Genomic DNA, 18,098 nt, shown 5'->3' on the forward strand with positions numbered 1-18,098 from the left:
AAGAAAAAACCCGCAAATACGTCTGAATTTCAGTCGATTTTGAGGGGTTTTTTGTTTTGTTTACTCCTACACAAACGATATGCCTCTAGCACACAATGTATAGGCCTATTGCATATGCTGTGTACATATCAACGCATACGGAATGGTTTCGGCTGGAGAGGTGATCTGCAGCGGCGTAACAGGGGTCGGTGGCCAGGGGGGCAAGCCGGGGGGGCAAGAGCCAAAAATTTCCCGGTCATACCATGGTATGAACAGGCGTAATGAGGCGACTATTTTAAGAAGGCCAGATATTGCGTATCGGGCAGAATTTATCATTAAAAAAAGTTGCGAGCGAGCGAAGCGAGCGAGCAAAAATTTTGTGATAGATTTTGACATGATATCCAGAGAATAATATATTTCACTCTTCTCTCTATAGATTCCTTTATTTTGTGGTCTGTACGCCACTGTAAACAGGATTCTTTGTGGCAGTAGCGTGAAGAGTAAAAAAAAAAAAAAAAAACCGATGGCGGAGTATAGCACATGTGCTAAAAAGCTGCTTTATAAGTTCCGAGCGAGCGAAGCGAGCGAGAAAAAAATCACCTTTTCTTGAGAATCTAACTTTGAGCTATTTTTTTACATTATATTCAGTAAGTAAAATCATATCCTACACTTTTCCTTTGCTTTTCTTTCCTCCTTTTTTTGTTCTTGTTTGTAAAACTTTTGGGCCAAGGCCCATCCCTTCCATACGCAGTGCTGTACGGTTGGGGTCCGGGGCGGAGCCCCCGGAACTTCTTGATATCAAAGCCATTTAAACCTCGCAGATTGCCGCTATTTTAATCAAATCGCGGGCATATACAGAATATAGCTTTTACACAACACATTTATTCAACCCAGTTGCGTAATGAAACAAATATTTTGAGGGGGCAAAACATAGCAATGTGGGAAAAATTTGTAAATAGTCGCCAGCGTACAAAGCGAGCTGGAAAAAAAATTGCCTATTGAAATTAAATTCTAATTATGTGATAGATTTTCCCATTATATTCAGCAAATAACACATTTCATTGTTTCCATTCATTTCATTATACGTTGTCTATAATTTCTTTTATTTCCTCTAGGGTGTGGAACCAAGATCCCGCCCCCCGCGCCTGTAAGCCAGTGATTGAACGTGATTGAACGGGGGGCGTTATAGAGCCATTTGAAGGTTATAAATGAAGAGCCCCTACTGCGTGGGGTCTGCATGGGGCAAAGGTAGCTTATTTGCATAAAATTTAGCAAGCTTATAGCAGAATGTTGTATGCAGTCCATCTTTCTTCCCGCTCTTTAATTTCAATCATCGGCAGCCCGGTTGTGTTTCAGGGGCCGCGGAAGCGCGGGGGGGGGGGGGGGGCTTCAGCCCCCCACTTTTTTCCAAAGCCATGTACAAACACGTAAAAATTACCATACGATTGTGATTTTCTGCATGGTCAGCCCCCTCCCCACTTCTGGCTCAGCCCCCCCCCCCCACTTTGATAACCGTTACGCGGCCCCTGTGTTTGACTAATTTGTTTCTACCTTCGTTTCCCGCTATTGTTTGTCAATTTGTCATCTTTTGATTTATTTCCCATCATGCTATTGCATACATAGGCCTGTTTCAAAATGATTTGTTCTTTCTCAAATGTTCTTCTTTCTTACATTTTCCCGCTTTCCTTCCTTTTCCATTAAAAAAAAGTTTTCTTCGTTTTCTTTTCGCTTTTTCCCTTCCCTTTTCCTCCTTTCCTTTTCCCCTCTTCTTCCCCTTTTCCTTTCTTTCTCCCTCCTTTTTTTAAATATCTTTTTCCCGTTTTTATTTTATTTTCCCGGTGAAATCCGCCAGGGGGGCAGCTTGCCCCCCCCCCTGCCCCCCCCCCCCCCCGCCTGTTACGCCACTGGTGATCTGACCCATGGAATCAATTACCAGTGATCCACCAATAATCCACATTAAATGCAATACCGATTCGATGGACTGTAATGATCTATATCTAAGTCTTAATTCAGTAACTTTTTCCTTACTCAATATGTACTCGATTTGTTTGAAAAACTACTTTCTTATCCATGTCATAATCTTTTGTAGGTCCTGCATTTCGAATATCTCCAGCCATCAGTCGTAATGTACATGCATGTATGATGCGGGTGTCGCGGGAAAGAATTTTGCACACGAAAAGCAGATCTGTGGGGCCTGTAACCCCCCTGTAACACAAAGCTTAGCATTGATTGTAGAGCAGTTTTCTACGTTTGATTCTATTGACTATAATGTAAATCAATCTTAAAAATCAAGTGTATGATTAAGCGTTAACTTTTGTGTTAGGGGACCCTAATATTAGCGTCCGGGTATTACCAACGTTGTATTACCTACTCAAATGCAAATGTTTCTTCCAGTGGACTGTATTCGTTCATAGTGATTTACATCGATGACCGTGTTCCATTAATAAGGAAGGATAGGGGACTCATCTTGCAACCAAACACACAATTTTTTCTTCGATTTGATCAAAGGATTTAATAAAAATAAAGCATAGCACATTTAATTTTACATTAATCATCCCTTTTCTTTCCCTTGTCGTATTCGTTTTCCCATTAATTCATTATATGCATTAATCATTAATAACTTATAAGAAACAGATCAATTAATTCTAGGGGAAAGTCACAAACCCCAACTAACAAAGATCTGTTTCTTTGATATAATACCCACATTTCCACCATTTCTTTAAGCAAATATGTTTTCGCGGATTTCCAGACTATGCATGGCTGATCGTCAACAAAACCGAGTGTTGAAAAATTCAGGCAGCTCGTCTGTAAAACGTCCCCATTATTACATTATTGAAATTAAAGCATTATATTAATGAACAGAACTTTGATCTTGAAAATGTTCTGTGCTGTAGGATGCGCATTATAAAGAGTAGATATTGAATTTTTAGGCATACCACCGAATAAGTGACTTTTAGGTGGTTTTAAATATGTTTTTTCTCGTTACTTATCTGAGTTATATCAGGAGAAAGAGAAGATTCAAAGCTTTACTTTGATAGGTCAAGTGTCTTTGTGATTACGTTTGGATAAATCACCGAAAATTCTTAGTTTTGTTTTGTTGTGTTTTTTTTCTGGCACGGACTGTATAATAACTATACATTTTAACTGTTAAAGTTCTCAAAGTTCTTGTCATTTGATTTAAATGTATTATGCCTCTCTTGAACTTGTTATCGACTCGTTGTCACCACTGAATCCTTCATTGTGTTCTGGTTTTGGCGTCTGCTCTTCAGAAGCTTTTCCCAATGCCTTCTTTTCCGTTTGCCACTTGCGAAGGGTGATTCCAACGAGACTGCCAACAATCAACAGCGCGCCAGATATTGTTATGGCATTTGGGATAATCGCGAAGAACAAATAGTCTAGGATAAACGTAAAAAGGACGTCGGACGTCCTGATGAGAGAGACGGTCGTAGCTTTCTCGTATCTCAGCGCCAGAGTTAGACAGATTTGGGCCATCAACTGGAGAGCTCCTGTGAGAATAAGCAGTATACGGTCTCTGCCACATCGTGGTATGACCCACTCGCGGAGGGCACTAGACAAGACTGCACTCATTACCATTCCAACGGACGAAAAATATATCAAGATTACAATTGGATGGATCCGGTACGATCCGATCTTCCGAAGGCTAATGAAGACAAGGCCGACCATAGCTGCAACAATGAGGCAAAAGATCGGTCCCAGGATGTTCGTGGATGTCTGTTCTCCTCCGAAGATAAACGGCGGCTGGATGACCAACAGAACACCGGACAGTGTCAAGGCGGATAACAAAATGTCCAGGGCAGGACAAGCTTCACGAAGCAATATGCAACTGAAGAGTCCGGTGAATACTGGTGAAGTGTAGATGATCGCTTTAGCGTTGCCGATTGGCATTACCTGAAAAGCAAAAAAAGCCAGTGTCGTGCCGATTGATCCCATTATAGAGCGAAACAGGACAAGGTAAAGAGCCTTCCCTGAAATAATAACAGACACCCTTTCTAGGGCTGCTAATGGCAAGCAGAACAACAATTCAACAAACATCTGTGCAAAGACCACCTCGTTGGATGACACTCTTCCACTTAGGAGTGCCACCGTTAATGTTGCAAACGACAGGATTATTGTTGAAAGCAGGGCTAGTGTCACGCCTTTATAACGATTTATCGAGCAATCAAACTGTGTAGAGACTGACTCATTGTTACTCTTAGATGAATGACTTTTGATCGAGCTTTCGAAGTCTAAAGGATCGCTCCAATCTGAAGTCAAATTTTCAGCGTTGATGTTGTTGATTTCATCAAGCTCCCCAAAATTGTCGTATGCTGCGTTGCAAATCGTTGAAGGGGTAAAAGGTCCATTCGGGTTTAGGCAAGGATCGCTGCTGGTCCGATTTTGTGAATCAAGAGTTCTTGAGATTACTAATGAAGAACGGTGTCTCAAGATCTCACTTTGGCTTCGAGTTCTTTCAGTCTTGGGAAGATTATGAACATCCATGATTATTAAACTCCGAGTCAAAGCGATGGATATCTCGATGCTGGAGTGAGAAGTATTTCTATAAGTACAATGCAAACACGATAATGATAATTAATTAATTCATTCATTATTTTTATTGGCGGCGTCAAGGTATTTGATTGAGGAGCAATATGAATCTGATAGAGGTAAATTCATTTAATGTGCACATGGGAGTAATCATCTTCTTTCTCCTATTTCTCTATTTACTGACAAGGAAATTTTACCATGTTGTATCAATATCCAAAGCTTAACCAAGATTAAGATTTTAAAATTTCTAGACTTTGAAAGTATTAGTATAAGGACCTTTTTTTATGAAACCTAAATGATAATAAAAGCAACGGGTGCAGAAAAGGACTGAATCTTTGTGACTTCTTTTAGACTGAAGGTGGTTCCTTAAAAGAATACCAACTCCATAGGTTTAACTAATCGCCTTTTCGATCCTTTTTTTGCTGGTATCACTTTTCTTGTTGGTGTTAAGTCCGTTTGTCTGTTACGCCAAAAGAAGTGCAAGTATGGGTAGCAATGGTAATTCGCTTTTTAATGTCATCCACTCCTTATCAATCTATATCAATCATAGCCATGATAGTGAGATGACAGAATTATTTTTGTTGATGTCTCTGTAACTCCGTTCTTCTAGAAATAAACACTATTTTGATAAAAGATACCTGGGGGCCGTTTCATAAAGCTGTTCGCAAGTTAAGAGCGACTTTAAGAACGACTGGTGATCCTTTCTTACGCGCTAAATAATCACCAATGAACATTAATGGTGAATATTATTTAGCAAAAGAAAGGATCACCAGTCGTTCTTAAAGTCGCTCTTAACTTACGAACAGCTTTATGAAACACCCACCTGGATTAGGATATGTTGGTATATACCGTATTCTTCACGATCTTCTGCTGATTCAACTGATTTGTGAAACTTCATGCTGTAGATTCTGAGCACGAACATGCATGCCTGTTTAATTCAACAGGAGTTTTACATTTTATGGCATTCAAAATTAATGATAAAAGCAGTAACGCAGAATGTTAAAGTATGTGGTCATAATGGTTAAGATATCTGTAAAATGAGATGAAATTCAAAGCTTTACACAAATCAAAATCGGGATTTATATATTTTTCATTTTTACCTGAAATAGCCATATAAAGCAGATGCAAAACCTACCGTTTTTACTCAAGACTCATGAATTAAAGCTGCACCTTTTCGTATATCACATAGTCAAACTCTGCTCACGATGGGCATGACAAGTGTAGGAACTGCTGATCATTTACAGCGTTTGTTGAATGATTAATCACGTAAGATTATGTCTTGATTATCGACTCAGTCGTGGCTGCCCAATACTCTGAACTTTGGACTTCATATTAAAACAGACAGCACGTTTATGACGATGCATTTCTGATCATTTGTCTTTAAGTGTAATTAGACTGAATGTTATCTCTGAATGTTATAAGAAAACAAATAATAAACGGCCTTTTATTGATAAAATCGTGCCTTATAAATTTTCATTTATAATTATGTCGTGATTATTTCGCTCAATTTATGAGCTCTGTTCCGATAAGCACCTTTAACGACCCTCTATATTTATTCCGTTCTTTTTATTTAATGTTTTTATTTTATTCTACCCTAGTTGCATTCTTTCATCAAAGTAGCAGAAGTAGACTTATGTAAAACTCTTTTAAGCAATCTGTGTGTATATGCACTACTCAGGAAATGAATTTCAATTTAGGCCAAGTCTACTACCCCCACCACCGCAAATACATCGACGCCTATCCACACACCTCTCACACTGTCGTATCCCTGATGACACACTAACACATGCGCACACTCAGCCTCCCACACACATACACACTCACACACATCGACATCATTGATATCATCAGGCACGAACATCACAACCCAACCACCTCCCTCCATCTCCCTCTTTCACACACACCCACACCCACCCTCACACACACGTGCACATTCATACACCAGCATGCAATTAATCATTCACACACAACACACACACACGCACACCAACCCATCCTCAAACCGTTAGTTGGATGAAACTGAAGCGAATATGAACAGAGACCAAAATTCTTTTCAATTTTTTTTTTCATCTTGTATTGAAAATAATTGTGGAGCGTTGTGGCCCAGTGGATTAGTCACCGGACTTTGAAACAGAGGGCCGTGGGTTCGAATTCGAGCCGTGGCGTAATGTCCTTCGGCAAGAAATTTATCCACATTGTGCTGCACTCGACCCAGGTGAGGTGAATGGGTACCCGGTAGGATTTATTCCTTGAACGTCTTATATAGCGCCTATTGATATGGCGGCTTTGCTACAGCCGAGTAATGAAATAATACCAAGTATCAAAGCGCAGTTGAGTATATGCATATAGTAACTGCGCTATATAAATGAACATATTATTATCATTATTATAATTTATTCTTGTAAATCAAGAATTTGTCTCGGTTTTCGTGACTTTATCATTGTATTGATTTCCTGATACATACTTTATAGGTGGTAAACGACATCAAGTACTCTCGTGCCGGTTTCTTTAACAGAATGACACAAATACATGTATACAACAAATCCATACCTATTCATCAATCTATCAAATTTAGTAAAGCAATCGCGGTATTACCCATTTGCTGTTAACCTATCTTAATGATGACTGCTGATATGAGTCGTCATCAATAATCCAATTGAAAAAGGTGTAATGATGCTTTTATTTATTCTTTCTTTTTTTTAACATTTTTTTCATTGCTACATTAACTTGTGTTTTTATGTGAGAGATTGTAATGCGTTATTTTCCGGGGTAACAGATGCTTGGAAAAATAAACAAGAAAAAGCAGAATATGTTTTGACTCAATACCATTCACGAGAAAATCTAAGCAAATAATAATTGAAAGCCTTTAACCTATAGTCAGGTTCAATATTGGGCATTTCATTGGCGTTTCATCTCGTGTTCGAACGTAACAAAAGTAAAGAAAGCATTAATTTTGGTCATCCATTGATTCTACCGTACAATGATTTTTTTTTTCAGTTTTAAATAATGATGATATTTAGGACTCTCTCTCAGTAATGTTTTCGTGTTTTTTTTTGAAGAAGAAGACTATTTGAACACTTGTTGAAATGACGGAGGCTTTGTGCGACGTTGTGTCCGTATTTAACGAAATGGTCTCCCTTCTCAGCTGTTGGAGGTGCCGCTTTGGTTGTCTTCCCCATTCCCCTCTTGCCTATCTTCAAGTTTTCGACTCTCCCACAATTTCTTCAAGGTAATCCCAACAAAACTAGTGATGATCACGAAGGTTCCGATCGCTGTAATATAGTTCGGCATGACACCGAAGAACAAATATTCTAAGGTGAATGAGAAGAGGATGTCGCATGAGTGGACAAGAGCAACAGTTTGAGCCCGTTCCGTTTTAAGGGCGAGGTAGATTAGGATTTGGGAGGAGAAGTTACTAACTCCATTGGCAAGGAGAATGATGCGATCCCCTCCGCATCCAGGCAGTGTCCATTGCTGTAAGACGGTCGTGAGAAATGCGGATAAGAATAACCCACAAATTGAATAGAAAATAAGCACGACCAACGAAGGAACCTTATAAAACCCAGGTTTTCGCATGAGGATCAAGATGGTCGGGGAAAGGAAAGCGCTTAAGAGGCTAAGTACCGAACCAAGAACTCTCGCATCAAAAGCTATGCCATCCCATTCGGGATTCCCGAAGAGAAACGGCGGCTGTGCGATCAGGAAAACACCAGCGAGAGTCAGAAAAGAGAAAAGAGTGTCCAAAAATGAGCAGGATTCCTTTAAAAATATCCAACCAAGAAGTCCTGCAAACACAGGAGCGCTGTACTGAATAGATTTTTAGAACTTGAAACCTGCATGATTTGATAGATTATGTATATCAGGGATGTATTAATTGCGCCAAGAATAGATCGAAGGAAAAGTAGACCGTACTCTTTGCGGCTGTGTGAAAAGGAAACCCTGTTGAGAGCACTCAACGGCAGGCAAAAGAGGAGCTGTATAGTTGTCCGGGAAAATAGAAGCTGGTTCGGACCCAGTGTTCCTGAGAGGTACACCACGATCATGCCAGAGAGTGACAGGATCACAGCTGATGTAATTGTATACACAATTCCTATATGAGGGATCTGGTTCTACTCCATCTTGAGCCACCGCACTCTTTTGGTTTGTTCTCATCCGCAAGGTCGGTCTTCTGGATTACAGAAGATATGTCAGAATGTTCTTTCTTGGTGGCGATTTGCGTATCCTCAGAATCCTGGATAGATTCTTCATCGTTTTCAAATCCAGCATTCCGTTTGCCTCGAACGAGAGAACAATCTGATCTTGTCAATGTATCCTCGCATCTTCTCGAAGACATAGTCACGTCGTGGATAGATCCTTCATCGTTTTTAAAATCCATCATCCCGTTTGCCTCCAACAAAAGAACAATCTGCCGGAGCCTCTGTACCCTCGCCTCTTTTCGAAGACATATGGGGCGTTGCAAGAAAGTTATGTTGCAATTGATTGCAAATCGACTGCAACTTTGCAGCCGATTCCGATCGACTGCAACTAGCAATCAATCGCCAATTTGCGTTGCAAGAAAAAGGCTTGCAATTGAACGCAAGTTGCAGCTGATTTGCAGCTGCAAACAGGGTCTGCAGCACAAGACTAGCTGATGAAGCAAAATAATCCTTGCGATAATCGTGATTGTGGAAGAGAGTAAGTAGAAAATATTCATTTTTCAGAGCTTTCTTTCTCCATTATGTATGTTTTCAGAGAATTTATATGTTTTAGACCTATGCCAGGGAAAAAATTATTTTGTAAAAAGTGAAAATGTATCTTTATCGCCAGTCGAAATTTCACCTTCAAAATTTTTTTTACCACACAGTTTAAACCCAGTCCCACACTTGACTTTTTGTGTCGGTAATGCACTGTTGTACCAACAACACGGCAGGACATTGCCGGTGCAGTGCTGTTAAAAATCACCCTGAAGCAAGTAAATTTGTAGGCTCTAATTATGTATGAAACATCGAAAATGACCTAAAAAGATTATTATTGTTCATATTTGAAATGATTTTTAAGTTATATCAGTTTCAACGGCGAATAACCATCCAGTAAATGGATTCAATGCAGTCGAATGGCCACAACTTTTGAGAAACACTCGACAGAAAGCAATTTTTTGTTTTTAACTAAAGGATTTTTAATTTAATGATAGGCTCTAAATCAAAGACTACCATTATTAGATCCTCTCCATTAGTCTCTCTTTTTTAAGAGTCTGTCTAACCTCCCTTTTTATGACTTTCCTTGGCCTTGCCTGGGATAGAATGAAAATTTTGCTCTTGACTTTGGAGGATTTTTTGTATTTATCATTATTTTATTTATTTATTCATTTTTTTTTGGAGGGGTTCTCCACATTTTTCGCCAGGCCAAAAAATAACAAAGGTATAGGGGGTCTACATGTATATTATTAATTATTTTCAAAGATGTTATTGGGCTAACCTTTTGGCCACATCTGCCACATTCTTGGGGAAGTTTTAACATTGAATAGGGAGTTGCCAGCCCAGGGCTCTTTGAAAAAAAATTACGGGCAGATTGCACAAAAAGTTATTTGCAAGGACAGTCTATTTGTGTCATTGATTTGTAATGATGTGCTGTATGAGTCACATTTTTAATATCCATCACATATTAGATATACATGTAAATACATTTTTTTTAGATTTAATATGTAGATCTACTATTCCGGGGGGGGGGTACTTAGATTTGGTTTGGACAAAGGTGTGCGGTTGAAGGCTCAAAACCCATACCCATATTTACATGTAATTTTGGCTAAAAAGGTACCCATTAGGAATTAATTACAGGGCAGATCCAGGATTTTCAAACGGGGAGGGCACATTTTCCCCTGGAAAATTTGACAAGCAAAAAAAAAAAGGTTATCACCCAAAATGTAAGGTCAATTCGTATTTGCACCTAAGAAAATGGAGTAGAATATGGACCCATATTTAAAGCCATGCAGTATCTAAAAATTGGGCCATGTTTAGGGATTTTTCAGCATAAATCCATACCCCATGTTTAGGGATTTCTTCCCAAAAAGCAACCCATTCCAGCGGCACATCCCTGTATGCCTTATTTCGTGAGTACCCCCCCCCCCTATTATGTAGCTGACTTTTAAATTGATTTTTATACAAGCACATGAATGGATGATTACAATGCTTTTCCAAGTGCTTTCAGTAAAAGGGTGTCTCATATGGTGCATCATTACGAATGCATAATCATGATTTTTTTTTACATCAAGCATAATGCTCGTGGGGGGCATATGGTCCTACTTGACATTTTTCAGAATAAATCTGCCACTCAAAATTTGATTACGGCACCGCTGACTGACGTTTTACTTTCAAGTCTCACACAACTTTTGAGACCAAATTTCCAATGCCAAAGGTGCAGGGTTAGGAAATTGTGCAACATTGTGTTTAAGTACATGTCAGACAAAAACATGAATACATGTAAAAAGTCAATATTCATAATTGGGTATTTTTTTTATTGACAATAGTAATTTAATGTCACTGATGATCTTTGTCTGAAAAAAAGATAGAAAAATGCTTTTAAGAAATAAAAAAAAAAGATTAAAAAAACATGAAAGGAATTTATTTTGATACCAGATTTTTAAAGTAAAGTTGTTAGGAATGCTCTAGAAAGGAACATGTACACCAAAGTATACCATTACGGGCTTTTTTTTTGTAAATTAAAGCAAAAGGTATGATTTCATAAATTATTCAATTGTGTCACCCATGGCTGAGGAACCATAATGCCCCTCCCCAGGCCAGAAGTGACTATGATCAAAACACCCTAGGACTACTATAATGGTTAACACACTGGCAACTGAGCTTAACTTGTATATTAATTTCATGAACATGTTTTATCTCTTTGCTTTTTGTTTTTAATTGCTTACTACAGTTTAATGGATACGATGACAAAGAAGTCTGGAATAAACAAAAAACCTCAGAACCTCCATAACTGTGTCTGCTACAATGTATGTTCTTGCAACCAGCTGATTGATTCATTTTATCAAATGGTAGGTTAAATGTAAACTGTATTATTACCATGATCGAAATGGGGTTGGGGATGAAATCTGTACCAAGGATAATGCAAAATGAAAAAAGGCAAAAACAAATCCCTATCTTGACTGGAAATTTCTCAGCAATGAAGACACGTCATTGATGGGGGGGGGGTGGTTGTTGTGCTCATCGTCCAAGGTGTACTGTATGAAAGTGTATATTTTGCTTTCATTGATTTAATTTATTGCGTATTTTAATTTCATGATTTATTGATTTGGGGAAAAACAATCGGCTCACACTTTTTTTTAGATTACATCATGGCAACTTGCCAATTATAATGGTCTCAGAACTAAGCCACTATCCCTCTATCATATCATGTCGGTGCAAACAACGCCCTTAGCAGCACGCATAATGGCATTTCTGCACCGATGGGGTGCATAAAATGTTTTGCTAAGGGCGTTCTTGCACTGAAAGGACAAAATTGAACCAACCCAAGCTATGTATAGTTATGGGCTTGCATTATTTCCTATATTATTATTTATTTATGAACAGGTTGATTATCAGAACTGAATTCAGAGCTGCTCCTGTCTGTAGTAACATCATTATTGAAGTGGACTTCAGAATAAGGGTTTTGCTGGTTTAAAAACTTCACTCCATGGAGCTCTCCAAATTCATCTCAAATTAGACTGCTTCTGGAAACCAGATTTGTTCCTTCAAGCAGAGACGCTTGTCGCTTTCCTGACTGGACTTCTATGGATTCCTCATGCCAACCTTAAGGACTGGTCTTCTGCATGATACACGTCAATTCCAAACAAGACATTCTGTGGTGAAACACTCGATGGAGATGAAATTATATAACTGAATCTCAGAAGTAATTCCTCGGGAGCAAGAAACAATGAAAAATAGAAATAAAAGGTCCATCAATTATGAATTTCTTGAGCAGTGTTCTTTTTTGTGCACAAATCAATGGATCATTTCAATTCCAAGCAGGTATGTAGTCAATGCTGACCTCGAGGCAACAGTTTGCTGGCCTTGGTCTGAGTCACTTTACAGAATCTATGGGAAGTTCTCTCAAGCTGCCTCATGACTCGGAAGAATCAGCCTCGACCTCATCCCTGTATGCAAATGTGATATATATCTACGATGCAATCTCACGATTAAAGAGAAACAAGAGAGCTTCGATTTTGAAGTGTAGCAATCTCTTGAAATTTATGTTTTATTTGAAAATCAAACTACAATAACTTAATTAGGCATGTTATTCATTATATTTATGAATGAAAGCATTGAAACAATTTGGTGCTCTTGCAAAACAAATTCTGAATTGTATTTACTGCAAACCCTCAGAAATATTTTTGAGAATTTGCCAGTGCATGAAGTGTTTTGATAAAGAGTGGCTTTTGTGCCTATGGAAAGTTATTATTTCTTCAACATTTCTTCATACAAATTATTTAAGAAATCACAATTTGAATATTCCATGACCGCTGATAACAAGAGCAGAATATTTTGGGTGATTGACACACTTTAAAATGATATTAGAAGAGAATGTAGTGAAGTTTTGTGAAAACAATGGCATAATTGCTGTATAGAGGCCTATGAAGGTTGAAAATAACATTATTTTAAGTTTTTCTTGAAAAAAACCCATGGGAAATTGAAACTGGTATAATTTACAAAAGTTAAAAAAAAAAAAGCCTATGTTTACAAGCCTATGGTCAATCAATTGAACGTAAATCAAGCGCAAATTTTGCGCGTCCTCCAAAATCTCACACAAGTTACGTTCGATTTGCAATCAATTGCAAAGCTTGCGCTTGATCTACGTTCAATTGATCAAACGCAACTTCTTGCAACAGGGTTGAACGTAACTTGCGTTCAATTGCAGATTTGCGTTTAATCGGAGGACTTACGCTCAATTTTGGGAGTTGCGTTCGATTTGCGTTCAATCGCAAGTTTCTTGCAACACCCCAATAATCATATCATTATGATAGGATATTTTTAACAAGACATGTGTCATGCGTTTTCCCTTAGGTTGATGAGTCATAATGCGATAACGAGATCCATTGTGTACATTAACCAGGGCTATATTTCCATGTCTTAGAAGACGTATCCATGGTAAATGGGCGATAATGTTGTTGTCAAACATGTCAAATGGCAATTCAAACAATCAAGGACTCCGTCAAATACTTATTATAAAGGGCATTTTCTCAAATCCAAATGCGTATGCTGCTGTTAAAAAAAAGCAATTCAAATAACCAAGAACTTCGTGAATCCTTTGCTGTAGACAGGTAAATGTTTAATATGCTGTAACACGGTAATTTGATTGAGATGTCTGAAATTGTATCTTTACCTCAATTTCCCATGGTTGTAAATTTGGACTATTGGCCCTTCAGATCATGAAATATTGATACCCGGTTTTCTTGATGAGAGGTGATTTGACATGACAGTGTTTGTCTTTGCACAAAGGACATTACCCTTGGAGTTAACCAATCTTTAAAAGTTATAGAATCCAAAAATGGCAGAATAAATCATATAGGACATTGCAGCCGAAAATACAAAGACTATGATACCCTTTATTTCAATTACTTTATCACCAAGATTTTTCTTTTAAATAAGGCCCTAGTATTCCTCAAAGTTCGGAATTTCTGTTGTTTTTCATGCTCTTAAATGGTATAATCTTTTATTAACATTTAGAAGATGTAATTTATTACAATTTGGTATCAGTTCAAAACGGATATTTTTTGCTTACTCGCTTCGCCCTTCCGCATTTATTTTTCAATATTCAATAATATTACAAATTATGAATAATGTTAATAAATGTCAAGTGTCTTTGTAATTACGATTTGATAAATCACCGAAAAATCATAGTTTTTTTTTCCGGCACGGACTGTATAATAACTATACGTCATTACCTGTTAAAGTTCTCCAAGTTCTTGTCATCAATGTATTATGCCTCTCTTGAACTTGTTATCGACACGTTGTCACCACTGAATCCTTCATTGAGTTCTGGTTTTGGCGTCTGCTCTTCAGAAGCTTTTGCCGATGCCTTCTTTTCCGTTTGCCACTTGTGAAGGGTGATTCCAACGAGACTGCCAACGATCAACAGCGCGCCAGATATCGTTATGGCATTTGGGATAATCGCGAAGAACAAATAGTCTAGGATAAACGTAAAAAGGACGTCGCACGTCCTGATGAGAGAGACGGTCGTAGCTTTCTCGTATCTCAGCGCCAGAGTTAGACAGATTTGGGACATCAACAGGAGAGCTCCTGTGAGAATAAGCAGTATACGGTCTCTGCCACATCGTGGTATGACCCACTCGCGGAGGGCACTAGAAAGAACTGCACTCATTACCATTCCAACGGACGAAAAATATATCAAGATCACAATTGGATGGATCCGATACGATCCGATCTTCCGAAGGCTAATGAAGACAAGACCGGCCAAAGCTGCAACAATGAGGCAAAATATCGGTCCTAGGATGTTCGTGGATGTCTGTTCTCCTCCGAATATAAAAGGCGGCTGGATGACCAATAGAACACCGGACAGTGTCAAGGCGGATAACAGAATGTCCAAGGCAGGGCAAGCTTCATGAAGCAATATGCAACTGAAGAGTCCGGTGAATACTGGTGAAGTGTAGATGATCGCTTTAGCGTTGCCGATTGGCATTACCTGAAAAGCAAAGAAAGCCAGTGTCGTGCCGATTGATCCCATTATAGAGCGAACCAAGACAAGGTAGAGAGCCTTCCCTGAAAGAATAACAGACACCCTTTCTAGGGTGGCTAATGGCAAGCACAGCAACAATTCAACAAGCATCTGTGCAAAGACCACCTCGTTGGATGACACTCTTCCACTTAGGAGTGCCACCGTTAATGTCGCAAAAGACAGGATTATTGTTGAAAGCAGGGCTAGTGTCACGCCTTTATAACGATTTATCGAGCAAGCAACCTGTGTAGAGACTGACTCATTATCACTCTTAGATGAGTGACTTTTGTTCGAGCTATTAAAGTCTGAAGGATCGCTCCAATCTGAAGTCAAATTTTTAGCGTTGATTTCATCAAGCTCCCCAAAAGTTTCGTATACTGCGTTGCAAATCGTTGAAGGGGTAAAAGGTCCATTCGGGTTTAGGCAAGGATCACTTCTGGTCCGATTTTGTGAATCAAGAGTTCTTGAGATTACTAATGAAGAACGGTGTCTCAAGATCTCACTTTGGCTTCGAGTTCTTTCAGTCTTGGGAAGATTATGAACGTCCATGATTATTACACTCCGAGTCAAAAGCGATGGATATATCGATGCTAGAGTGAGAGGTATTTCTATAAGTACAATGCAAAAAAATAAATGATGGTTAATGTATTACTTTCATTGGCGGCGTCAAGGTACTTGATCAGGGAGCAAGATGATTTTAATAAAGGTGACGTCATTTTAATGGGCAGATGGGAGTATTACTCTTCTATCTCCTATTTCTTCATTTACCGACAAAACAATTTTACCATGTTGTATCAATATCAAAAGCTTAACCGAGGTTAAAATTTTAAAATATCATCGAAATTTTGAAAGTACAATGACTTATTTTATGAAACCTAAATGATAATAATAGCAAAGGTGCAAAAACAGACTGAATCTTTGTGACTTCTTTTAGACCGATGGTGGAGTTCCTAAAAAAGAATACCAAATCCACAGGTTGATTGCCTTTTATATCCTTTTTGCTAGTGATCACTTTTCCTATTAGTCCGTTGGTCTGTTACATCAGATTAACATCGGATCTGATTTAGTTCCTAAGAAAGGGTCACCAGTCCATCGTAAGTCACGAACAGCTTTATGAAACACCCACCAGGTCTACATCGACAAGAAGATTAATAAATGATATAATCCCTGATTTGTATGCAAATGATTAGCAAGTTATGATACACAATCTTAAAGTTTATATAAATATATTAAATTCAAATATCAAAGACATTCAAATATGTGTTGTCTTTTTTACTCCATTTAAACAGAAAATAATAATAATAATATTTTTCATCAAAAAGTAATCTTCAGAATTGCGTGTCATTGGGATTCATTTATCTATTGATAATCTGTAATATAACTATTTATGTTATCGTTAAGAGTTAGATATCTTTCATCATCTATACATTGGATATGATCACTATTTTATCCTAATTATTTCAATACTATCAATATCATAATTATTATGATTACTGTAGCAGTCGTAGCAGCAGCAGCAGTGGTAATAGTATTGTAGCAGCAGGCGTAGTAGTAGTAGTAGAAGTAGTAGAAGTAGTAGTAGAAGAAGTAGAAAACGTATTAGCCATGTAGTAGTAAATAGTTGTAGTAGTATAGTGGTGGTGGTGATGGTAGTGGAAGTTGTATTAATAGTAATAGTGTTAGTAGAAGGAGAAGTGGTAAAAGTATTAGTGGTAGTTGTACAGTAGTAGCAGTAGTAGTAGAAGTTGTCTTTCAAGAAGAAATGGTGGCAGTAGTCGTTGTCGTCGTCGTAGTATTAGTAGAAGAAGTAGGTGTTGATGCTTGTATTAGTGATGGTATAGTTATAATGGTAGAAGTGCAAATAATATGGGTAGAAATGGTAATTCGCTTCTTAATGGCATCCACTCCTTATCAATCTATATCATAGCCATGATAGTGAGATGACAGAATTATTTATGTTGATGTCTCTGTAACTCCGTTCTTCTAAAAATAAATACTATTTTGATCAAAGCTACCTGGATTAGGATATGTTGGTATATTGTATCGTCTTCTTCACGCTCTTCTGCTTATTCAACCGGTTTGTGAAACAGTTGTAGATTCTGAGCACGAACATGCATGCCTGTTTAATTCAACAGAGTTTTGAATTGTATGACATTCAAAATAAACAGCAATGCAGAATAAAGTATGACGTCATAATTGATAAGGTATCTGTAAAATGCGATGAAATTCAAAGCTTTACACAAATCGAAATCGGGATTTTAGACTTTTCATTTTTACCTGGAATAGCCATATCAAGCCGATGCAAAACCCACCTTTTTTAGTCAAGACTCATCAATTAAAACTGTACCTTTTCGTATATCGTCAAAATCTGCGCACGAAGGGCACGACAAGTGTAGGGACTGCTGATCATTTACAGCGTTTGTTGAATGATTAATCACGTAAGATTATGTCTTGTTATCGACGCAATCCTTGATGTGGCTGCCCAATGCACTAAACTTTGGACTTCATATTGAAACAGACAACATGTTCATGACGATGTATTCTTGATCATTTGTCTAATTAGGCTGAATGTTATCTTTGAATGTCGTAAGAATCAAATAATAAACACCCTTTAAATGATAAAATGGTGCTTTATCAATAATAACTTATGATTATGGCATTATTTCGCTCAATTTATGAACAGTATTCCGATCACCGCCTTTAACGACATTTTATCTGTATTCCGTTGTTTTGAATTAATGTTTTAATCATTAATTCCTCCCTAGTCACGTTCTATCATCAAAGTAGCAGAAGTAGACTACATAAAACTCCTTTAAGCAATCTGTCTGTATACTCTATTTCAAGAAATAATGTTCAAATTAGACTAAACGCAC

The 18,098-nt window shown here is 38.0% G+C and overlaps 2 protein-coding genes and 1 long non-coding RNA gene across 13 annotated transcripts; 1 reads left to right on the top strand and 2 right to left on the bottom strand.

Moving 5' to 3' along the window:
- Nucleotides 1–1,655: 1,655 nt before the first annotated feature.
- LOC129277238 (solute carrier family 35 member G1-like) lies at nucleotides 1,656–17,663 on the bottom strand. Of its 11 annotated transcripts, none has more exons than XM_064110496.1 (3): nucleotides 17,538–17,653; nucleotides 14,435–15,833; nucleotides 2,474–4,537 (listed from the first exon to the last, which is right to left on the bottom strand). In XM_064110496.1, the coding sequence occupies exon 2, from the start codon at nucleotides 15,772–15,774 to the stop codon at nucleotides 14,470–14,472; it is 1,305 nt and encodes a 434-aa protein (XP_063966566.1). In that variant the 5' UTR covers nucleotides 15,775–15,833; nucleotides 17,538–17,653; the 3' UTR covers nucleotides 2,474–4,537; nucleotides 14,435–14,469. The 11 variants fall into 11 exon arrangements, with proteins under 11 accessions (XP_063966557.1, XP_063966559.1, XP_063966558.1 ...); XM_064110497.1 differs by lacking the exon at nucleotides 2,474–4,537 and adding an exon at nucleotides 11,019–12,409; XM_064110495.1 differs by lacking the exon at nucleotides 2,474–4,537 and adding an exon at nucleotides 11,019–12,646.
- LOC129277244 (solute carrier family 35 member G1-like) lies at nucleotides 7,619–8,857 on the bottom strand. The gene is made up of 2 exons (XM_064110214.1): nucleotides 8,638–8,857; nucleotides 7,619–8,309 (listed from the first exon to the last, which is right to left on the bottom strand). The coding sequence occupies exons 1-2, from the start codon at nucleotides 8,855–8,857 to the stop codon at nucleotides 7,666–7,668; spliced, it is 864 nt and encodes a 287-aa protein (XP_063966284.1). The 3' UTR covers nucleotides 7,619–7,665.
- LOC129274501 (uncharacterized) lies at nucleotides 9,142–14,370 on the top strand. Its single transcript, XR_010295885.1, has 3 exons — nucleotides 9,142–9,198; nucleotides 11,431–11,548; nucleotides 12,084–14,370. It is a non-coding gene; the product is annotated as an uncharacterized LOC129274501 (long non-coding RNA).
- Nucleotides 17,664–18,098: the final 435 nt, after the last annotated feature.

Source organism: Lytechinus pictus, chromosome 15 (genome assembly GCF_037042905.1).
Source record: "Lytechinus pictus isolate F3 Inbred chromosome 15, Lp3.0, whole genome shotgun sequence".
NCBI classification, from domain to species: Eukaryota; Metazoa; Echinodermata; class Echinoidea; order Temnopleuroida; family Toxopneustidae; genus Lytechinus; species Lytechinus pictus.